At 41.3% G+C, this 24,923-nt stretch overlaps 1 protein-coding gene across 1 annotated transcript in view; it reads right to left on the bottom strand.

The window, feature by feature from the left end:
• The window catches only part of PEPD (peptidase D), a 151,720-nt gene that overhangs the window by 35,894 nt on the left and 90,903 nt on the right, over positions 1-24,923 (bottom strand). The window contains exons 11-12 of the mRNA XM_063167645.1: positions 22,743-22,820; positions 5,903-6,051 (exon numbers count right to left, since the gene is read on the bottom strand). Of these exons, the coding sequence (XP_063023715.1) occupies positions 5,903-6,051; positions 22,743-22,820 (227 nt within the window). The remainder of the gene's footprint in view (positions 1-5,902; positions 6,052-22,742; positions 22,821-24,923) is intronic.

The raw sequence follows: 24,923 nt of genomic DNA, 5'->3' as shown, positions 1-24,923 counted from the left end.
AGGGCTGGAGTGGCCACAGCTCACAGGAACATCCAGCAGTGCCCTGCCTGCGGGCTGGCAGCACCCCCTGCCTGGGCACAGCCTGGCACTGCTCCTCAGCAGCATCTCCTTTCCTCCCCCACTGGCATTTCCATGGGCATGGAGTCACAACACAGCATGGAGTGATTCAGGTTAGGAGGGATACCAGCAGGGTACCAAGCCCTGGCTCAGTGTAGGGTTAACTTCAAAGTTAGATCATGTTTCTTCAACAAATTGTTTTCTTTAGAGAGGGACTTACAGCAAAACAAATTATTTCACACTTTTTTTTCCCAATAGATTGATATTAATTTCAGAGAGCAAACAGTAGTGGTCTCCCAGGTGAAACCAGTGACTAATGATGGATAACAAAGCAAACACACAGACATTGGATCTAACTTATGCAACTAGGATAAAGAATGGAGTGAGACAGATTTGGGAGCCATGCACATGTGCCCTTTCTAACCCTTCAGAGCTCTCCACTATTAACAACATGCCCAACTTGCTCAGAAAAGAGTCTGATCTAGCCCTGCAGCTCAGGCTTGGAGCTGCTGCCATCAGAGGCGTCCACAGGAGGTGCTCCAGACACCAGAGCTGAGACCTCACCCCTGCCCTTCCCCACTGCCCCCAGCAGCCTCATCCTACTGAGGCTGTGCTGCACAATACTATTTTTCCACCAGAGTTTGCTTTTTTAAGCCTGGGCAATTATGGGGGTGGGGGAGAGCTCCACTAAAAGCAGTAATTTTATGGTTATAGCATCAAGGACTGCAGAGTTGAGCAATATCCCCTGACTGTGTCTGTGTGAGCTTTGCTTGGCCCCTTGGTGCTGACATGTTAGGGTTCAGTCCTTCACTTCCATGAACATCTACTCCTCTACACAGAATTTCAAATTACCTTTCTGATGATGCTGCCTACTCCAGTCCTGCAGTAAAATATTAAAAAAATTTCCAATTCTAAAAAGAATTTCAGTGACACTTGCCAGAAGAAGAGGCCCAGGGCTCTGTTTTGCAATGAAGGCAGCTGGCTAAAGGACAGAAGAACTCATGCAAGCAAAAGTGCAACATCCATTCATGTGTTACTACAGCCATGGAGGAGAGACACAGCAGCACCAGTGGAAAAGCTTCCACCAGTCCAAGCAGAGCTTCCCACCAAGCACAAGATGCAAATCCACAGGAAGCTCCAGGTAAATTTACTTCTAGGGCTACCCAGTTTCCAGAAGACTCCCACCACCAAGGCAAGCACAGCTCCTGATAAACCACTGAAGATTTCTCTTCATTATATAATTCCTCCTCCATCTGTTACAAAAGCTGAAAACAAGCAAGAAAAAACCCAAGAGACTTCACAAGAAGGCAAACATGGCAAATGCACCTAAAAGTTGCCTCTGGTAATCAGCAACCTTTCTTGCACCAGACTCAGGTTCCCAGCAGGATGCTCAGCAACTTGCTTCAAACACGGGGGGTTTTTAAAATTTATTTTACATTTTTTTCATTAATCATTTTCTTTCATTTTACCAGAGTTTGGCTTGACAATCTGGAGTGTGATTTGCAGAAAGGCTGGGCTCTCAGCAGCTGTAACAGAGGTCAAAACAGCTGTGGTTTGAGCAAGAGCAATGTTCAACTCTCTTAAAAAAGATCTTGAGTCTGAAGAATTTCCATGTTGGAATCCCAAATGAGTCAAGAGCTTTTACACTAACTTCTCTAGCCTGCTGGCTCCTGCCTGCAGAAGGGGGACTGCTGCACACTTGCACATCTTTAAGATGCAGGGCAAGCAAACCTCCATGCCTGCCCAGCACCTGTGCACTGTTATGATGAGCACTCTGAGAAAAAACTGGTGAGGACACATTGATAATTTTGGATTCAGAGCAGGTTTTGCACAGGAGGCAATAAACAGCTCCAGGCCATGCACAGAACAAAAGGTTAAACTAAATTACTGAATAGCTGCTCATTAGCTCAGCTCTGACTGTTATATGCATTGTGTGAAGACAGCAGAGTGAGAAACAATGAATGTATCTACAGGAACATTTAATTCCAGTCATCCTTGGAGGTGAAATCTCTTGGTTGTCCCCACTTACTGTGTTTTTGTGTACACAGTGCAATGTTGAAGTGCATGAATTGAATTCATTTCAGATGAAAGTAAACTGGGAGATGTGCTCCAGGACTGCATTTAATGTGCCTCAACCTTTGGCAAATCCAATGAGATTAAAAAAGAAAATAGAAGTGAGACAAATTGGGACACGTGGCTTTACAATTTCACTCTTTTAAAACTATTCTGTCCATGTAACATATATCTGTAAAGCATATATATGTACATATACATAAAAATTGTTTCTCAAGTCTCTGTTCTGACAAAGAAACAGATGATGCCTCAGTCACTGAAGGAAATGAAAGTGTCAATATTCTGCACATCTGCCCCGGAATTTTAGTTCTGTGGAAGAGGAAATTTAATGCAGATGGACTTGACACAATTAAGAATATCCCCTAAGCAGAAATGCAACATTCCTCTCTCACATCTTGGATCATAGGCCTGACTTTGGAGGAAAGACAATTAGCCCACTGCCACACAAGCACACTTTTCTGACTTTCTCTTCAGTGACAAGCATCTCTGTCTTCATCAGTGCTCCATGTTCAGTGGTTTCAAAACTGCTGATTATGCAAGACTGAGTCTTCCTCCCCCCTTTTTTTTAAACAGATTTTGTTTGTGGCAGAAACTGTGACAACTGCACTGAACTTGGGCTGTAATCCTACAGAGAGTGTATCTTAACTTTCAGAATGTATTATTTGCCTTGCAGAAGGAATTCTGTTCTTGGAGTTGTAAGGAAAGGAGACCCATATATATGATTAGAGCTGTTTGTATATTGGGACCATGCACAGAATGTGGCAGATGAATGCTTCTCTATAATGAAATACAATGTTTTGGAGTATTTTAAAAATTATAACAACTGTATATATATACAGTTATAAATATATAAATTCTGTGTATATAGAAATATACACAGAATTTTATTAGGAGGTCTATTATCTCTCAGAAAATACCTGCATTCAAAAGTTAATTAGGTTCACATGAGAGCCAAACTGTAAAAAGAAATGCAAATCTCTGAATTGAACAGACCTATACAGAAAGCTTAAGGTTGCTAGCAAGCTGTGTCCTTCCATAAACACAGTTATGTAAGCCAGTATTTGGTCAGTGACTCTCCCTAAAGTACTCATCCCTATCCTGCAGTCAGAAAGACCCCAGGAATCATCAACATCCTGATGACAACTACCAGATGTGCCCTGTGAGCCCTGCCACAAGGCACAATTAAGGAGATAAACAGCATTTCCTACACTGTGCTGTGCCCACCCTCACCCAGGCTGCTCCAGGAATGGCTCCTGCCACCTGACCAGCCACTTTGACCTTAGGAACCCTGGGAAATGAAGACTAGCAAAAATAACAGCAAAATCAACAAAGGCTCCATAATCCAGAAAATCTCACTGAAACATGGTGGCTCTGGATTTTAAATTTAGTGCCTCCAACCCTGCAAGTTCTTTTGCTTCTTCTTCTTCTGGAGACACAAAGTATTACAGGGAGAAGAGGCTCTTGTGAATTGGCACCATCATTTCTTGCTCCCTTGAGTGGCAGTACCTGGCTCCCCCAGGGGCAGATCCCAGGGCTTTAGTCCAGGAGCTCCCAAATGAGGCTTTTTTGAGGAGCTGCACCTCCCTCCCTGCAGAGTGTCCCTCTGGACAGCAGTGACAATGGCATCAGCCCCCTGAGGGGCTCTGGGCTTTCTCTGACAAGTGTGTGACACTAACCATGCTGTAAAGGTCAGCATTTCCATTTCTCCTTTTTCTGAATCCTGGTCTTCCAGGAGATCTTAAAAGGGACCTAAAGAACAGACTTCTCAGATGGTGAAAATTTTTTTGTTACCAGACTCTTGACAGGATCTGTAATTCAAGAGTCCAGGTTGCATTTTACTGCACTCTGAAGTACAAAAGGAATGAAATCAATGAACCAGTCCACAGCCCATTTTCTGTAGATACAAAATTCATCATTACTGGTCTCCTGAAGAGTGTAAATGCATTTGCACTGTTCTTCCAAACAGGCAGGACAACAGTAAGAACTGAAAGTTCAGTCCCTTTTTCTGCCAGAGATTAAGAATGATTTGTCTGTGTGTGGATCTCAAGCTCCCAAAGCTAGTAAAAGACCCTTGCAACTACTTCTCAGAAATATTCAATTTAGTGTGTCCTTACTTTCTGACACTGTAAATAAAGTGTTCAGCAAACTGAAAAATTCTCTACACCACCCTGAGCCCAACATCTTAGTAGCTCTCAAATTCTGAAGACAGTCTGCAACTTATTAGCATAAAATACTGCTAAAAATGTTACCTGAAATTAAAGGTGACACTGAAATGCAACATGAACTGTGAAGAGGAATGGGAGGAGTCTTGAGGGGAGGAACAGCAGGTGATGAAGAATGCATATTGTTATTAAAACAGCAAAATATCTAGTCTCATTTTGCAGATAAATATCAAGTGTTATTTGTCCTGATGCCTTGAGAGGCTACCTAGAATACAGGCTAGACAGAGTTAAAGGAATAAATAGGGATTTATTCAAAAGGCTTTCAAAGGATACACCTTGGGCAGAACAAGAGCCTGGCCAAGGCTACAACCAGGATGGACAATGGATCACAGAGTTTCACACTTTTATAAGTTTTGGCCCATTTCCATATTGGGGTTAACTGTCCAATTACAGCTCCAGGTTATGCAGTCCCATCCTCCCAGTTTGCTCTCCTCAATTCCGTGTTGTTTACAATTTCAGGCCTGAAGCTGCAATGGTGTCCTCAGCTCTCAGGCTGGAAAGGATTGTTTTGTCTGACTGAACTGTGAGGAGAACCTGCTAACACTCTCTATGAAGCTCAGAGTTCTACACTAATGCACAATCTGGAAAATATGAAAGCTAAAACCTAAGACATCACTCCCTTGCAAAGTGCTCAAATCAACAGAGCTGCTGCCAGCCTGTGTAACAGGAAAATTGCTTCTGCTCCAACAGGCAATCCACAAAGCTCAGGCACTCAGAGACTGATGACTGAAGACTAATACAGCACATTTAAAGGATAAGTGTGCTTTGTGCATTGAGTACATTCTTCTTGAAGATGTTCCATTAGTAATACTGAGAAATGCTCAAGTACCTTCACCAGTGACAAAATCACAGCAGCAGCTAGCTCTAAAACATTTATTTGCTGGCCTGAGAGCAGAATGGGAGAAAAATAAGGTTTTCATTAAGGCAGACAGTTGTTTCAAATGAAAATGTGTATTTGTTGGATCAGTTTGCCTGCAATTTAAAGGCATACAGTGAAGTACCCAATAGCCAGTGCTTTTGAAAGCTTTGAAGGCTAATTATCCTTCCCAAAGATGCACACTCCATCCCTTTCTTCAATAGGATATTTCTATTGTGCTTACACATAAAATGCAGAAGGTACTTGAAACAAACTGAAGCACAACATGTGCTCACACGAACTCTGACTGCAGCATTTGGCAGAAGCTTCCTGAAAAGATGGCTGTGTGTGTCAAGACACATCTGAACAACAACTGTCATCATTACTGGTTTCATGAAGAGTGTAAATGCATTTGCATCATTCTTCCAAACAGGCAAGACAACAATAAGAACAGAAAGTAGATGAAAGGAATTAAAAATAAATAAATATTAAAGTATCATTTTAATTGTATTAATAATTGTTTCTATGTTATGCCTTTAAAAGTGAATGGAAAATGTTGTGAATACATTAGAAGCTGCTTAACCATGGAAATTAATTTTATCATCTTGTTCCCTTTCTAAAATGCAAACATAATTGATCTGACAGCCTGAATGCTGCTACCAAAGCTCAGAACTCCTGCTGGCAGATGTTTTACCTGGCTTGATTGCTGCCATGACAGCCCTTGAGGCCTTCAGCACTGCCTCATAGATAGCCCTCTGGTCAGCTGTGAACTTGCCATTGGCAGGGAAGGTGCAGGTGATGTCAGAGCTGTAGCAGTAATATTCTCCTCCCATATCAAACAAGCTGAAAAGGAAACACAGGGGAAAGAAATGAAAATTTAGTTCCAAAGAAATAGTAGAACATGGTGGTAGAACATTTGTCTTGCTCTGCGCTCAATAACATTTTGGTAGATCATCAAATAATTGCTATCACACTCTGCTGCAGCTGATCACCAAATCACTGCTTGAACCCTGTTCTAAGTAAAGCAGGATGACAGTCCCTTGGAATCCCCTGGCAGAAGAGTGTCTGCATTCCATATGGCTTAAAGGGACACCCTCATGGGCTGTGCTGGTCAGGATGGGAATGCTCAGAGAACACAGAAAGGGAGATTAAAAGTACATGAAAAATCCACTTTAAGCTCCTCAGTTCCAGTTTCTAGGAATTCTTCTCAGAAGAAAAAACATATCCTTTTTTCTTTCCTGAAAAATGCTAGCACCACATACAGCATCCAGCTTCCAATACAGAATTCCACTTAACAGAGAAATGTTAATGGAACAAGGATTATGGAAAGAGCCAACCATAAAAGTACACACAGTACAGCTCTCTGTATCAGAGGCAGAAGAAAGAAATTATGCAGTGCTTTTTTTATGGGGCCAAAGAACCTGGCTTACCCCTTGAGAAGTGTATTTATTCTATACATGACTAAATGACTCACCACTGATTGCTCAGCTGCCAGAAATCAAGCTACAAGAACAGCAAGTGGGACTCTGCACCCTTGTGAGGACTATGTGAGACATTTGCAGTACCATGCTTCTCAAGCCTGCTGGATAAGGCATTGCAGTGCCTTCAAAAGGATCAGAAATCAGTAAATAACCTAATAACCATTTGGACCAGACAACACTTGAGCAAATAACCCCCTTGGTTCATCATGTATTGATTGCAGGAAGGCACATTTTACACACAAGATTTTGATCTTGATACAGTATTAGTGTGACCTCCTGATTTCTGTGGTAATGAGTCAGAGTTGAAATCTGTGAATTCAAGTCTTCTTCCAACCACCCCAAGGAAATCACCATAAGAAAAATGATTTTCCTTCACTGTGCTTGAAAACCTTGGAGTTTTCCTCCTCTTGCTGCTGTTTCACAGCAGGGTCAGTCAGCAGCACAAGCAGAAGGCAGGGCACTCCTCTGGGGCACCCTCTCTGCCACTGAGTCCTAATTACAGCAGCAATGAGGAAAACTCTGCAGCGTGGCTCTGTCCCCAAGCAGCATGTGTGACTAGGTAAGGATAAATATAAACTACCACAGAAATTGCTATCACACTCTGCTGTAGCTGATCACCATTTCCAACACAACTGCACCGAAAACAACACACAGTGAGTAAACAAAGGCAATCGTGAGAAAACTGAAGAATATTTCAGCAGGGCTAGGGCTCTTCTTGCTTCATTGCACACACAGCCACATGAAGATTTACTCCAAGAACTTTTAAAATCCATGCTACAATTTCCTCCATGAACAAATCTCTGCCCTGCCTGGAGTCTTTGCCAGCCTCCCCAGACTGGGCAAGGCTCAGCTGCAGAGACTTGCAGGACTGGAACATCAGGAACTGCCCCAGTGGCTGCAGCTGCACGAGCCTTAAAGCTGCAGCAGCAGCTCCTCAGGAGAGAGCTCAGAGAGAGAGCAAAGTCATCTGTGTTACCAGGCTGGTGCACACACCACAGTCATTCGCCTAAATATGGAATATGGAAAGTTAAATCAGAAATTTGCTAGTTGAAAAAAGATACAAAACAGGCAGCAAGTGTCAGGGTGAAAAAACCACAATTGGCCACCAGAACAGCCTGGTAAACCAGCCTGGCCAAACCTCAAAATCAGAAACCCCATCAACACTGCCTAAGTTTTGATTTTATGGTTAGACTCACTTCTAAAAATTACTAAAGATGCGCATAAAAAATCTACAGACACAGAAAAGTAGTGTCAGCAGCAACTGGGAATCATGGAAGAAGCTGCTACATGCTGTAATGTACCAACAAGAAACAGATCAGTCTGAACCTTTGAACCCATCCCAGACTGAGCCTTTCAAAGTCCCAAATCAAGTTTCAAGATGCTCTGTGGGCTCTGCAGCAGTTCTGTGGCCTAACTGTTGCACTTACAAGTGCAAATGCCAATTCAGCAGTGTGACACTAAAGCTGTGACAACTTGAGAACTCCCTGAACATGTCTACTGGAAATTGCTATGCTTTGTGTATTTTATTGTATATTTTACCCTGCAAAGTAGTTATTCTGAACTTACCAGAGGCAGAATTTTACCTATGTCTTTAACCTTACAATTATCAGCATTTTCTCAAACCCATTCATCACTCAGTGGCTGTTAAATAATTTTTGAATTACAGGAGAACTGAATGGAAAAAAAATATCACAAAGCTGCTGGTACACCAAAACAAGGCTCACAAGCTTGGAAGCACCATTTGTTCAGGTCTCTTGGCTTCCAGACAAGAGGAGACATGAGGGAAGATGATCTTTCAAATTCCACCACAGACCATCCAGCCTGTATGCTTCAGTGAGAAAGCATCCAAACCAAATGGGACATCTGGGAGATATTTTGGCTCTTATCAGGAATTCTCTTCCATTTAACTTCAGTTGGGAACACATCCATTAGCTAAAATGTTGCCCAAGACATGGAAATAGCCAAAATATTGTAGTTATACTGAGAAAATAATGGGAGCCTGAGAAGATCCCAGTTTCATGTATTTGCTTGCCAGGCAAAATAAATGGTGAAGCACATTTATATCAAATCAAATAAAATGCTTGACAGCTACTATCTTTTCCTGTTGACTAACCAGAAAAAAAATTTGTAAAGGAAGGTTCCTTATAAAAAGCACATTTATTTTACACTGAAATTAGATGGTAAATTGAAAAAGATACTACTAGTGCATTCTAGTTTGTTCTCAACTGCATGTACAAAATTACCTGTCTGGTAGTGTGGTCTTAAAAGGGTCACATACAGAAACAACTACTTAATGTTATTTGGAATGTTATCAAATGCAGCAGCAATATAAACAAATTAAATGCAGAAATGAAAACAGGCCTACAGGCATCTTGATCTATAGCTTACCTCTTAAGAGCTGTTTAAAAACAGAACAACATATGCAATAATACCATAAACATTCACCAAACCCTATCACATCTCCCTTTTAGATGAATTAAGTGCTGCACATGTAGCAGCCTGTGTATGTCATCATTACATACACATTGCATATACTTTCCATTTTGTATGACAAAACTTAACTGTGAGTTCAGTTTTCTGCTGAATTATGGAAAACTTCATTCTAAAAATACCCTTTCACCACTCCTTCGGCAGCAAGAACACAATTGTGAATTGCTGATTTCAATGAGATGATAAGGCTGAGGCTGTCAGGTTTCTGAGGCATTGGAAAGGGATGCTGATCAGAGGAGTGTTGCTGACCAAAGTGAGACATTGGGTTTTATGTCAAACTGTTCACTGATTCAGCTTGGAGCTCAGGAGGCCAGCTCAATCTCTTTCAAAGCCTTCTGAGAGAAAGCTGATCCTGCTTTGCATCATTTTGTTGTGAGCAAAAGCAACAAACACCTTTATTTCAGGGTGAAAATGATAATGTATAAAGCAGATTTAACAGCCAGAAGACCTGAGCACCCCATAGAAACCCTATGCTACTGTTTCAATTTATTTTCTAGAATAATCAGGAAGCCATACCATAAGTAAAAGATGCATAGCAAAAACAGTCTAAACTTCTTGGAATTATGGACATAGCTCTCCCAGTGGAGGCTTCAGTTCTGTGTGTGTACACAATCCTTGCTACAAAGCATATTGCAAAATACTGTAAACATTACTAACTAAAACTGAACAATGTAAAATATAAGAAAAATCAGATAACATGCCAGTTGTTCTACTGACAGAATGAACCAGTAATCCAACATTAGCCAACAGCACTGGAATACAAGGTTCCTTCTGCCTGCTTTATAAACCACCTTCAAAAATAACTAACAGCATTTAATTACTTTCACAGGGAAAAACACAAACCCACAAGTTTAAATCATTTTGCACATAAACCAGTATCACAGTCAAAAAGAAGGAGACGTGTGTGACATGCCACAGCAGTGCAGACAGGCTTGGCTGGACATGCCCCTCCTCAGAGCAGCCCTTCCCAGCAAGTCCCTGCAGCATTCTGCCATGCACAACACAACTGGGGCTCTGCTCCCCGCACAGGAACCCAGCAGGGAAGTTTGGAGGAAATATTTCAAGTCCTGTCAATTTTAAAATGAATACAGGTTTGTAAGTCAATGCTGGAACTGAAACACAACGTGATGCACAAAAGCTCCTTTCCCCTCCTTTCCCTCTGAAACAAAACACATGAGTAAGACATGGCTGTGTTGCTTTCACAGAATATTGGCACCACAAAATGCAGATTTATAGTTACATTTCTTGCTTTCAAGCCAAGAAAAATACTATGCATTTTGATATTGATTTTAGCTTTCTTAACCTTTGACTGTGAAGCACCACGAACACTTTGTGTAACACTTTAAATTTGAACACTGTGGACTATAAAAAGTCATAGTTCTTTTCTTCATAAAGTCACTGTATACCATTTTTCAAAAATAAAGCATCATCTTCCTTTAAGCATGTGTTTTACTTTTATAGGCTTGCTGACACTTTTATTGTCAAATAATTTGAAACTGCCAGGCAATGAAGCAAATTATGGCCAATATCACAATGGGAAGCAATACTTTATTTGGGATATCTGAGCCATGTGTAGGAATTGTTATGATCCAAGCACCAACCCAACCCAAAGACAAGCTCTCGCAGGCAGAGAGCGAGAAGAAGCCTACATCTACTCCCACATAAAGCTGTCACCTTCCTGTTCCACAGAGCTGCTTGATCTGTACACTCAGAGCTGGATCTCCTCATGGTTATAAAAGAATTACTCTTGTGCAGCTGTTAATGTGGCAGAGTGATGACTGGGGTGAGCCCCAGGTGGATGTCCTTGCACAATGCACCCCGACCCAGTGTCCCACTGAGCATCACCCACCTGCAGCCCAGCTCCTCCCCAGTCTGTTCTCAGGACAAAATCTTCCCTTCCCCTGGCTGGGTTTGCAACACTAGCAATTAGAAAACTGGTATTGCCCTATCTTACAGTGCCCTCCTCACTCCTCAGGTTAAACAGGTGTGAAAATACTGTGGTTTTAGGGGTTTGAGCCATCACTTTACTCAGCAACACTGACTGTGGTTTTAGGGGTTTGAGCCATTACTAACCAACACACCAATGAAATGGTGCCAGCCAGTTTTAGGACAGCAGGAATAAAGGCACACACAGTTTTGTCTTCCTCTTACTGCCATAAAAGCAAGTCACCCCCAGCTGGAGGTTTATGCTGTGTGATCTCAGCACACTCTGCTCTGAGTTCACAGAGAGCACTCTGTGCTTTACACCTCATGCACCAATTAAATCCTTAAGTATTCACACACTCACAAAATCCAACTGTTTGTTTGGTTAAACACTTCTAAGGCAACTTCAAGCTTAAGGGAACTAGGTATCAGCATTTCTATGAGATATGTTTTGGAAACAGGCCAGCTGATGTGGAAATAGGGTGGTTTAATAGGAGACCACAAGAATGAATTAATGTAAATGATATGACAAGGAAGAAAACAGAGAGATAAGTGACACACACTCTTTCATACATTTGCATCTTAACTAGCCAAGAGTTATCAATTAAAAAAGCAACACCAGGTAAGATAAGGTCACAAACCCCAAGAGAGAATTGGGACAGCACAGTGAATACTCCTACCCTGCTCAGGAAGAGGTTTTTTGAGAGAAGCCTTGCTGTTACCAACTTCCATCTGACATGGCAGACAAGGAACTTGTACTGGCTCTGTCTTGAAGCCAGGCTTGGCTCACTGGTTTAAAGCCAGCTTTTTGTCATCAGCGCTCCTGGAGTCAAGAATAACCTTTAAAAAGTGTTGGAGAATACTTTTTGTGTAGGAGATTTGATTCTGGGTATTCACAGGAAATCAAGTTTTTGTTTAAGCCTCCTGTTCAAAAGGAGAGGCTGCAGCCAGCCAGGTAAATGTACTTACATTGCATGGCTGCTCTCCACCCAGCTGCAAGTCAGGTAACCATGGGCTCCCACACTTGCTGTTTCTCCTCAACTCTTTTCATCTTGTCTACCCTCTCCATGACTTTTCTATCATTGCTCATCTTGTACCACTGTCTCACTTCACAGGCTTTCCCAAGCTATCTCAAAGATTAAGGGAGTTTTGTCTCAAACTCTTCTCACAGAAGATGACAAAATCCACCACTAACTAAGCTTTGCTCAGTTAGAGTGTAATAAAAATAAATATCTCTGTCTACTCTGAATTTTGAAGGAGAGAGGATTGCATGCCTGGATCTCTACAATTCCACCTACAGAGACTTCAGTGGCTGTAGCGAGAATAGACAGAAGTCTGAGCTGGCTGGATTAAAAATAAAAATAAAATAAAACAACTGAACACAAAAGCTTCAGTGGGTGTTGGTGCCTGCACTGCTCAGGGTTTCCCCTCACTGTCACACGGGACACAGAATCAGAGAATCAGAGCAGCAGTGTGCTGGGGGGAGCTGTGCCCCTGCTCTGCTGCTTCAGCCCTGATGCTGACAGAAAACCAACAACAAAACCACAACCTTACAATGGTTTGTGCCAAGCAGACCTTCAGATCCATTCCTCCCATAGGATATGGAATCTAAATCTCACTGAATTTACCAATGAGCTGCATGCAAGAGCTGGTTCAGTAAACACCCATGTACACTAGTAAGATTGCTATTTTCACCACAGGCTAAGAAGGAGTCCCTTGCTTACAGCATTTATGTCTTGAATAAATCTAAGATGAGATCCTTAAGTTTCTGCACTAAAACAATCAATTTCCATGACAAAATATAAGCCCTCTTCTATCCCCATGCAGTTTGCATTAATGCCTTCTTAAAAATGTTAAGTTTGCCCAGAGCAAAGAGCCAAAAAATCTCCAGACTGGCTTGTTCACAGATAAATTCACCCCAAGTGCCATTCTCAGAGTTTCAGCTAAAGCAGAGGGATGTTTCTGATACAGAGGGGATGTACACAAATCACAAGTACTGGGAACACCATACTGGGCTGGGGGAAGGAGCAGTGAGGGCTCCACAGGATGCAGAAGGCAGCTGCAAACCTCAGCCAGATCCCTCTGACAGTGTGCCAGAGAGCAGGAGCAGGCTCAGGGGAAGTTCTGATGACAGGGTTACCTATCTGACTTGTCTTTTTGCTGAGTGGATGAGTTCTTTTTTCTGTCTTTACTGCCCTAATTATTATCCCTTTTTAACAGATACATTTACTAAGCCTCTCAAGTCACTCTCTTCAGCAGTACTCTCTTTAGCAGAGACAATTTGCTGAAAAATCAGCAGAGGTGGCAGCAAACTCCAAGCTCTGGCTAGTTTCCATCCATGAGGAGCCTCCCCACTGCAAAGGCAGTATCTGGGGCACTTATGGCTGCAAATGACTGCTCCAACAGGGAGCAAGGAAACCAGAGCTGCAGGAAGAGAGGGAGCACCCAGGGAGAAACCTGGAAGCAGCTGCCTGCTTCCCAATCAACACAACAGCAGCAAAGCTCACAGGCTCCTCACCAGGATGTGTCTCACCTGACAGGGTAAGAACAGCACAGCTCCATTTGGAAGTCACTGAATGGCTGCAGTTGACTAAACCAGTCCATTTTTAGATGTCTGCTGAGAAGTGGGAGGTACTGAAAGTGAATTGTAAAAGTTTGATACTTCCAAACCAGGCCATGATTCTTGGGTGCTGGCAATCAGAACTACAAGGCTTGGCTTCCAGCAGCTGTGTCTGGGCACTCTGACCTGTGCTGCCCTGACAAAGAGCCACTGGAGAGCAGCTGAACACGTGAAGGGGCAGATGTTACTTCATGATCTTACTGTAAATATTGTCACGTTTTCTTACGTGTGTGGGCATGCCCACACACATGTGCCCATGAAAGTAAAACACTTTCAATGTTTTCCATGATGAAAACTGGGCCAGTGTCCAATGGCACAGGTTCACTTGGGTTTTTTGTTGATTGGTCAAGCAACCTCCAAATTATCAGTTCTCCAATGGAACACAACACACAAGAGCTTTAGAATACTCTATAGAAGCTGACAACTGAATGAAAAACCCCTGAGAAGAAGCTGCTAGCCTTTCCATGGGCACGTCCAAAAGCTCAAGCTAAGTGCACAGCAGTGAAGATAGCAACCAGTATTTCCAAAAAGGAGGCTGCCTATTGCCCAGCTGAGCAGGTTATTTTGCCTGTAAGAACATTTCTTTCCTGTTTGAAGGAAACATCCACTCCTCACGGCAGCACCTGAAGTGGATTGTAGGCAATTGCAATTAGGAATAGTCCTGCCCTGAACAGGGGCTCATAAATAAGTAATCAATAAGCAATTGTGTGAGTGTTAAAATAAAGCCCCATCTGAGGCTCTACCAGACTGTGCCCCTGCTGTGGGGAATGAGATTCTCTGGACAGACACAAGGGAAGAACTGACACTGACCTGACACAAGCACGGGGAATCACCTCTGCTTCAGGGCCAGCACACAGAGGTTGTGCTGGGGACTTGGAGTGACTTAAAAGCCAGGCAGACTCCCACTAAAACTGCATTTTGACCTACCCAATTCACTTCCCCACACCAAGGAAAAGGATTTTGCTACTGAATTCCATCCAGCACAAGCAACATCCATCAAGAGTGCTTCTATCACACTGCATGTGTGTTTGTGTTAAAGACCACCACAAAAAGTACATTACAAGTCCAACAGCAGCCAGTTTTTTTTCAGAATATACTGGGGAATGCTATGCTAAAACTATGACAGATAAAACTCACAGCTGACAATTAAAAAGACATTTCACATACATTATAGACAGCAAAAATTACAAGGCAGACTGTAATACAGCACTTAAAGAAAAGCTAAAATTTGTTACAGCAAACACACTACTAATACTTAGTGATCTGAGCTTTGGTGAATAGGCTTATTCTTATTTCTGACAGAAAGCAACCTCACAGCCTGAATTAACCAGTACTAACAGAAGCCATTCAATTACAGCAAAATTATTGTTAATTCTAGCAAATACATTTCTCTGTTTTTAATCAAATTCAATTTTTCTGAATTAGCATAAAATTAATATAGTCCATAGGTACAACAAAATGAAAAATACCTACACTGGATGAAAACAGTAAATATTAATCAAACCAGAGGAATCAGGCCAAAGGAATTATTCCAGAAATGGATAGCCAGTTAATTTTGCAATCAACCAGTAAGTAGCAGCAATGTACTTTGTATTATTATTAGAAACAAAGCCATTACTACCAACAAGCTGTTTCAAAACTGCAGACTGAAAAGTTAAAGCTAACCATAATTTTTGCATATTATTACAGCACTGAACTTCAAAATGCATAAAAGTGCACAAGGCCAAATGAAAATACTGGTCCCACCCACATAAAATGGTTGAGCATTTACATCTGACACATGAACATCCTGAGATCTTACAAGCTGTGCTTTCAAGAAGTAATAAATACAATATTTTGTACCATAGGATAGATGGTTTTAATAGCAGACACTGAAGAACTTGGGTTGGAAAAAGAAAGACTTCTATTATCTGATGGAAAAAGAGGATCAGTTCCTGCTTTTAAAATACAACATTGCCCCCACCTGGACAAATGAGTTTTGGTTCTAGGTTGATATTAGTATTGTGCAACTTGATAGAATACTGAGAATTCCAAAAAGAGTTTGAAAAACAGATACAGCAAACTTTGATCATCTTTTCTGGTACACTTTTTTCAAGCTCACCTAAATATTTTCTTGATTTACTGAAAATTTTCCAATATTTTCCGGAAATAAATGACAGCCTGAAAATATCTTCCTGAAATAACGATTCAGTCCTCAGAGAAAGTCTTACACTTATTCTTCCAATGAAGAGAATAGTGCATTTCCTACAAATAATAGTGCATTTCCTACAATTAAAGCTGTACAATATTACAATAAATATGTGAATATAGTTTCAATGCAATATCTATACTGCACATGCATGGTGTCTGCATATATAAAAGATAAATACATATGGATTATACATGAATTGACAAATCTTTTCGTTATAGAATACTGTGTATTATGCTTTGAGGTCAAAGAATTAAAATCAGCAAAGTAACTTTTATTTTAGCTGATAGAAGGCTTAGTCATGAACAACTGAATCTGGCAGGCTCTTGCATGAAGCCACTTTCTTCTGTGATATTCTTCACAGAATCACAGAATAGGCTGAGTTGGAAGGGACACAAAAGGATCATCCAGTCCAGCCCCTGACCCTGCCCAGACCCCCCAGCAATCCCCCTGGGCATCCCTGGTGTCCAAAGTCCCTTGGAGCTCTGGCAGCCTCAGGGCTGTGCCCATCCCTGTGAGCCTGGGCAGTGCCAGCACCTCTGGGGGAAGCAGAGCCTTTCCCTGGTCTCCAACTAACCCTAACACACACCCTGGAGTGACCAGCCACCCCAGGGAGGTTAAAAACTGTCCTTTCTCCCTTTTAGCCATTAAAAATAAACAGCCCCAAACATTCAACATCTTCCCTCTCTGCTTCATCCAGAACAAACTTCCCCAACTACCTGCACTTGCAGCCAGGAAAAACTCCCTGTGATGAACAAATCCTCTGAAATTACAATAGGAGAGTGCTAGGAGGATCTTTTGAGAGCACCACAGGTAATAATACAAAGAAAACACCAAAAGCTACATGCAAGTGCCAAATGGAAGGAAACAAACCCAAGTCTGACAGCTTGAGCAGAATGCAAGCATGTAGAGGCAGTGCTCCCAGAGGGCTGCTGAGTGTTTGCTCTGGCAAGGGCACGATGTTACCAAAATGAAAACTTGGGCAAAGCTCCCTTCTCTCCACAGCTCTTCTTTCAGTGCCCCCTGCTGTCAGTATGATTCTGATGGCTTAAATTTGCACTGGGATATTAAGGAAAGAAGTAGAAACAAAAATATGCCTCAGAGTTAAAGCATTCAGATAAAGGCTTTCTGAATTCTAGACAGTTTTCCAGATCCCCAGCCCTATCATTGACTCAGCAAATAGCCATGCTTGTTGATACAGCCAAGACACATTTAAATCATTTAACATTATACAAAGGTTGGACTTTGATGACAGATGTGTTTGGTTTTGTGACACTTACAAAGTTTTCTAGTACCTGAAAGCAATAAAACTATTTCCAGGTAAAACTTGTTTTACTGTCATCCACAGCAGTGATGGCACATCATGAGAACAGCATTGAGAGAGATTCTGTTTCACCAAGGACACTGTACTGTCATTGAAATCTATAAATTATTTCAATAAAATAAGTAATCAATAAGCAATTATGTGAATGTTAAAATAAACAGTCAAATAAAATGAAATCCATCCTCTGATTATCCAACCTGCTTCTATTTAAACTTCTAAAAGCTAGTTTTATTTTATAAATAATAGACAGTCCCACTGTGAATACAAGGTTAATGGATTCTCTCCTAGGTCTGCTACACTTCCCAAGCAGTTGATGCTGGCTGTACTCCCCTTATTTATGCTTTCACCTCAGTCCTCTTCATAAATCACACTCTGGCCCTGGCTCCAGGGAGGAGCAGGGTCCCCTGCAGCTGCCCCAGCCCAGGTGAGTGCCTGTGATCCTTGGGGTCTGCTCTTCATTAACACTGTAACTGAGGAGGATATTTCAAAATGTTGATTTTTTTTTTTTTTCAGCAGAATAGACAATTATTTTCATTATTTTGCAAAGCCAAAATGGACCTACTAACCCCCAAAAATGTTATTAAGTGCTTGAAGGTCAGTGAACCTGCCTATGAGAGTTGTTTCCAAAGTGCTGAATTTTCATTGAGGTACATTTGGCAGATGCCATAAAAACACCAAGACCTGCAACCCATGACACCTGCAGGAAGGCACCCCAGGTAAGAGCTGTATCTATTTCAGCTACATCTGATTTCAGTTAAATCAGGCTGATTTTCTTACATTTCTATTATTTAAGCGTAAGCCTCATCATGAAGAATCAATGTTTAATTTAGGATCACAGAAGCATTTTTTATTTGCCAAACACTGCAGGAGCCCTGCTGATCAACTGCAACAGAACAATCAACTCCTGCCATGAGTTTGGCACGTGGCAACGCCAGGAAACCACAAAGTCAGCCTGCCAGAGCCAACAATGCAATAAACCCCAATTTTACTCAGAAACTACTCAAATCAAAACATAAAATATACACTTCAGGTTTCTAGAACAAACCAGCAGACTGCAAAGGTGAGCAGAGACGTCTGCCCTGCCCCTTCCTGATGCTCATTGTTGTCCCCTCCCTGCCCTCTCTCCCCAGCCAGGGTGTGACCCCTGCAGGGCAAGGGCAGCAGGACAAAGGAGGACTCAAGGCAATTTGCTTCCATTATTTTTAAGGAAGCTTTAATTTCTCAGGTGGCAGATGCTGATTTGTTGAGCCAACACTTATCATTGAAGCACACTGGCTCCTACTGAACTGGATGCTGTTTCCCAGGGTCAGGTCAGCACTTCCAGCCAAAGTCAGGGATCTGTTTAGGAGGGCTGAAACCAGAGTTCCCACCTCCCACAGGGGCCCTGTAACCAATACTGACCCAACATCTTCCTGCAGTGTGAACAGAAGCCAGCTGCTCATGAGACATTTACCATGTGGGGCTGCCATTCTCTGAGCAGGACTCCCAGGTGCACATTTGATTTGTGCCTACAGGACTCAGCTCTCTACTCCTTCTATTTATTTGGGTTATTGTCTTCTTGAGTAGCAGCTTTCAATTTCATTCTACTCCTCACCAAACTCTGAAAGACCTTTGGTTTTCCAAAATGCTGGAAGCCTCTTGTGTGCAAGGCAGGAGATTGCAAACTACAACAAGTATTTAGCTTGTGACTCCACTTTCCCCACGACCAAATGCCTCAGTACAGAAACAAAAGGGTCTTGGCATTCCATTAGTAATGCAAAACCTGGAGAGGATGCAGTGAACCTCAGCCCAGGGCTCAGCTCCAATCCAAGCTGTCAGAGCTTTAAGATGACAGAAGAAAATCAGAATTTGTGAACAGCATGGCCATACATCGTCGCTGCCAGCTGTGATTTGCTACATTCCAAGTAGAAGATTTTATTTAAAGTTAATAGTGAGTAAAAGGGCCAAGTGCCTACAATGGTGACTCAGCCTACCCCATTTATCTGGATGACCTTTATGATCACAGAAACAGGCACCTGCTTAGGGAAAGTATTTGGTTTAGAGCAAATTGATAATTTCCATGTTCACCACAGAATGCTATAGTACATGAATCATTTATACAAAATACTGATTTGGTGCTATTGCAATATTTGCTTTTAATATCCATACCAGTTAAATATCTGTATCCTGAACACCTAAACCTCCCTAAAAATACTGATTTCTTTCTCTGTCAATCGCAGTGCTTTGTGTTAGACAGCTATTTCAATATTTAACAGATTGAAAAGGATAGCCCTGCTTAGCAAGACAATGTGTATTAACAAGGAGTGCCAGAAATTCCCTTGACAGTCCTTTGTTTTGCACTGGGATCTTTTAGTGCTGAAGCTGTACCTATAAAAAGTGTGGATTATGATGCAGTCTCAGAGATATAATTCCATACCAGCTTCTTACAGAAGCAATAAACCCACTTGATACATGCTAATTTAAGAAAAAAACATCTTAAAGCCAGGCTTTTCTAAACCTTCCACAGCTTTTGACAAAGAAGTCAGAATAACAGCCTTAAAAAAGAAATAAAAATGCAATAGCACAAGTGTTTTGGCCTATGATCTTCTTTTAACAATTAAATCCTTGTTACTTACACTTTCTAAAAAGCCAGTGATGCATGCACTCAAGCATTTCACAGAAGCAAAGCCTTAGTTTTCCAAATGTGTTTTTTCTAATATTCAGGTGCTTAGTTGACTTATTTATGATACTTACTGCACTGCTTTGTACATAAAAATACTGAGCTGCACATTTCTGCAAAACCCATGAATGTTATTCATATCCAGCAAGTAATGTTAAGAAAAAGACATAAAATTCTACAGAATAATTTATTAAAAATCACACCAAATTCCCACTCTCCCAATTCTATTACACACAACTCTATGAATAGTTAGATTAATGTTATGCCAAAATGCTGGCAGAAACAGAAATAACCCTTAAAATACTCTTTTTCATCAAGAATAAAAGTCTATTTTTTCTCCATGTTCAGGGCTTTCTAACACTATCCAACAGAGGGCTCCCCATAGCTATTAAAAAACTTAATTGAAAGCCAATATACAAATGCTAATAGACGAAGACAAATCAGCACACTGTCATTTTAATGCCTCCTCTGTATGCACACACACACCCTTCCACACCCAAATTAGACATTTGTGAAGTCCCACAGTGAAACCACTCAGAATTTGTATGCTGCTCATGCATGCTGCACCTCAAGACTTTTTCTGAATCATTATTTTTAACTCTGGAAAATAAATGTGTTTTTAAATTGTCTTTACAGAAATTAAATCACTTTTTCTTATTATTGCTTTATTCCCCCTTGAGATAAATGCTAAGAAGCCAATGTGGAGCAGAGTCTGCTCTTTGAGTGCCAGCCAGGGAAGGGCAGGGCAGTGGCTGGAGCCTGGCAGGTGCTCATGTGTCACATTCACATCCTCTGAAAAATCCCTTTGCCCAGGATTTTGCTCCTGGGAAGCTGAGAATCATCAGAGGAAAAGGAAAACAATAATTATCTGATTTGCTTCTCTTGTGTTTTGCTGCTTTGGAATGTGTTTGGAGATTGTTTACCCACAGGTGATTGTTTCATTGGTTTCATGTGAATTGTTTTGATTATTTGGCCAATCAGGGCCAAGCTGTGTCAGGACTCTGGAGAGAGTCACGAGTTTTCATTATTATCTTTTTAGCATTCTGTAAGTATCCTTTCTGTATTCTTTAGTATAGTTTAGTATAGCATTCTTTATTATAATATAGTATCATAAAGTAATAAATGAGCCTTCTGAGAGCATGGAGTCAGATTTATCATTCCTCCCTGCCACGGGGCACCCCACAAATACAACACTCCTGCCTCTGAGGCAGCCTTTGCTGGCACCTGAAAGTGTCTTCACCAAGGAAGGTGGTGCAGGAGGTTATTGCAGACCCTGTTACACCTTGTCTCTCTGTTGAGGCACAGGTGCTGCTCAGCAGTTTGAAGCCCTGAAGTAATTGATGTATTTGGTAGGTTATGGTTTCCTGACACTGAGATATCTGAGGCTGATAAAACCAAACATATTTTAAAGACTTTTCCAGTACTGCAGAAAAGAAGGGTTTGCAAAGAGTCCTGTATGAACTCTTGTGGTTTAAGGAGGACTACAGCCATGCACTGAATTGTCCTTGGGCACTGTAAGTGAAAGATTCCTGCACACACCCCTCACCCTGAGGTCTCCCTCAGTGTTAAAGACCTAAGTTTTAAATCTGGGATATGATAATGCTCTGTGGCATTATCTTCTCTCTCTCATATCTTCTCTCAGTAGCACATGCTGAGATTTCCTGTATGCTACACACCTTCCTTTTGAAATTTAATTGAATGACACAGCTGATACATTTTATGTTGGTATGTCCTTCCTGATCAAAAAATGCTCATAGCATATTATCTACTCAAACACAACATAATCACAAATCAAAATATTGCCCTGCAATACTAAATTAACTTTAGTATTTGATGGGTTTAGTAAGATATTAACCACAGATGAAGATAATACATAAACTATTGTACAAGAAGCTTTTTAAAAAGTTTTTACAGTATTATAAAGAAATTACCTATCTGTAATTCCATAAGTTCACTGTGCAGCACCTGAAGGTGCCTGGAACTTCAGCCAACCAGGCATATTTTTTAACTTCTGAGATTCAATTTGTTTTCCATAATAGGTTTTGAGCTTATCAGTGATAATACTAATTTGCTTTTCTTCTGCATTTACATTCCACTGTGAAAATAGATACCTACACTCCTCCTGCACAGGCTACAAAGGTAATTCTATACAATTCCTCCACTGAATGTCAGTGATTAACTCCTCCAAAACTAGTTCTGCATTTTTATAAACAAAGGCGTTTTGACCCATGTCTTTGGAGGTGAAGTGTGAAAGTTATGATTTTATATATTACACATCAGACAAATAGGCAAATAGACAAATAGTATTTCAATTTATGGGAATGTATTTGGTGCTTCATTCACTCTGCTCTCACCTGCAGGATACTGCAAAGCATGTGGACATGCAGTACACATAGAGAAAACTTCATGGGATTTGCAGCTGAATTACACATCACTAAACTCTAAGGAAATCTTTATAGGGAGTTTTTGGCACATCACAGAACTAGAAGCACCATTCCCTGACCTGAACTGGGTTTGATCTCTTCACATATTTTAATCTCTATATCTTGTGGGGTGTCTGTGTGCACATAGGCATTAGTAATATCTAATCCATTCTGCAATTTGATGCAATTCTCTAAAAGTAGCCAACACTCTCCACCCCACCACCACAGCTGAGGTTTGGGTCTTTGAATCTACAGAACCTTTGGAAGAAACCAGAATAATCTGACATGCAAAGCTCCCTTTTATTTTAAAGATTTAGGCTTTTTATCAGTATGCAGTCATCCTTTTTCTAAGAGTACAGACAATTCCTGTATGGAAACAGCAGTGGCAAAACAAAAATACCAAACAAACTGTAACCCTTTACTTACCACAAGTCTCCATCTTCAATAGTTTTATCATTTGGGGCTCCAGCATGGCCATAGTGCAAAACAGATGAGTTCTCCCCACTGATGGGCAAACAGAAAATTGGCACAATTAGTAGAAGAAACATTAACACACACATTCATATGACATAAGAAGGAGCTCTGTAAGCATCAGTGCATTCACACAAAAAGCAGCCTGTGAGAGCTGTCCCAGTCCCTGCCTGGTGTGGCTGCAGTAACCATCCCAGCATTTGTGCAGCAGAGCTGGGCACAGCTCAGATCAACATTTCCTATGTCCATAACAGTGGAAAGGAAAGAATTATGTGCAAGTAAATTATCAATTTACACCCATTTATTATTTTCTGATGGGTTTTGTTGTTGTTGTTGTTTTTATTGTTTAAATTACTTAGTGCTAGTTTTCCCTATTCAAGGTTAAGTAGTCTGAGGCATAAAACAAACTAACTTCCACTGGGGTAAAATCAGACATTTGAAACACTCTGGGAATCACTGGGACAGGAGGAATTGAGCTGTCTGAGGGAACAGCTCCAGCTGCCCCCTGGCATGGCCACAGGTGGGCTCTGCTGCAGGGATGCACTGCTTGGGGAACATTCCCAGCTCACAATGCCAGCAGCAGGAGCAGGGATCAAAACTGTCACTCTCTTCTTACCTGCTGTTGAAAAATCACATTGCAAAGAAAAGATTTTTATTCCTGGAAACCTTTCAGAGTAAACTGCTGATTCACAAGAATAAAACAGCTTCAGAGAACGATGGACACTTGTTCTGTTGTTCTGAAGTTCCATGATCCACTAAGTGACCTACATTTGGCCTTGGCATCCTCTCTTGCCTACTGATATTCCTCTGGGTCTATAAAATGTCAGTTGAAAGGCTGATAAAGATCTCAAGCTCTACCTATTTTTCTTTTACTGTTCTCCTCAGATAGATGCTCTTGTTTTTTCTCTTCAAAAAGCTGGAAGAATTACATCACACCCAAAAATACCCATGTTGGGACAGGGTTACTGCAGCTTCTCTCCAACCCCTGCAGCTCACTTGCCAGCTTTAATCAAAACCTTTCACTGGTCACCCTGCTCAAATTTGGTTCTTTCAAGCTGTGATGCTGGAACAGCTTTGTATCTTGGATGTCAGGAATCTGAGGCTCAATTTCAATCAATCTTTTGTTGTGTCTGGAGTAAATGTGACATCTGACACACTTCTCATCTTAAGACTTCTGATGTGTGCAATTACAAAAACAGTGAGCATGCACTGTATCCAAAAAGAGATTACCTTCAAGATACATTAAGTACTTGTGATAAAAGATCATCAGTCACACAGATAATTTCATGAACAATGATCATGGAGTAGAAAGCAGTAAGTTACTGCAGGCTCCCTATCTAAATTGGCTGGACTGTGTCCCTGGAAGTATTTAATAATACATGTAGCTGTGGCACCTGGGGACACAGTTTAGCAGTGAACTTGGCTCTGTTGGGTTAATGGATGGACTGGATGATCTCAGAGGGTTCTTACAACCTGAATAATTCTACATTGATATTTTGAAAACAGTAAGTATTTATTATTAAGTATTTTTTAACTATGTAATAAGACAGCGAAATTCTGATATTTCAGAATGACAGGGATGATTTTCTGATACAAAGTGTACTTCATAAAATTATACACACTCCAAACAGAAAAAATTAGAACAGTTAAAAGTTGCTAAATCACGAGTTAAAAAGCCCTAAGAACTAAGGCTGCAATACATTCATTTTGTGATGCTGGTCCAATGGTTTAAGCACAGTTTCACAACTGGCTGGATGCTGGACTTGAGAACCTCTGCAGCTGTGCAGATAGCTAAAAATGGACCCAGAAAGCCTGTATACAAGATGAAGACAGACATAAACTTCTTTCTGAGATGTTCCGTCTCCTGGGCACTGGTGGAATATTTTCCACACCAGGACACTTTCAAAATGAGTTTGCTCTATCTGAAGAAAAGATCTGTAATAGAGCAATGGAGTGCAATGAAAGGAAAAGGTGTGCTGTGCCAGGCAGGGTGTGCAGTGGGAGCTGAGCTCTCCCAGCAGGGGACAGGGGGGCAGAGCTCCTGCCCCTGACTGCTCCTCTGCCTCAGGAACTGCTTCCCAGGTGCAGGGTTGAAATTTTGGGATGATGGCACGTGGAAGTAACTAGAATGACCTT

This window comes from Melospiza melodia, chromosome 13 (assembly GCF_035770615.1).
Source record: "Melospiza melodia melodia isolate bMelMel2 chromosome 13, bMelMel2.pri, whole genome shotgun sequence".
NCBI lineage: Eukaryota > Metazoa > Chordata > Aves > Passeriformes > Passerellidae > Melospiza > Melospiza melodia.
Note: the sequence above shows the minus strand (reverse complement) of the source record. Positions and strands in the feature narration are given on the sequence as shown.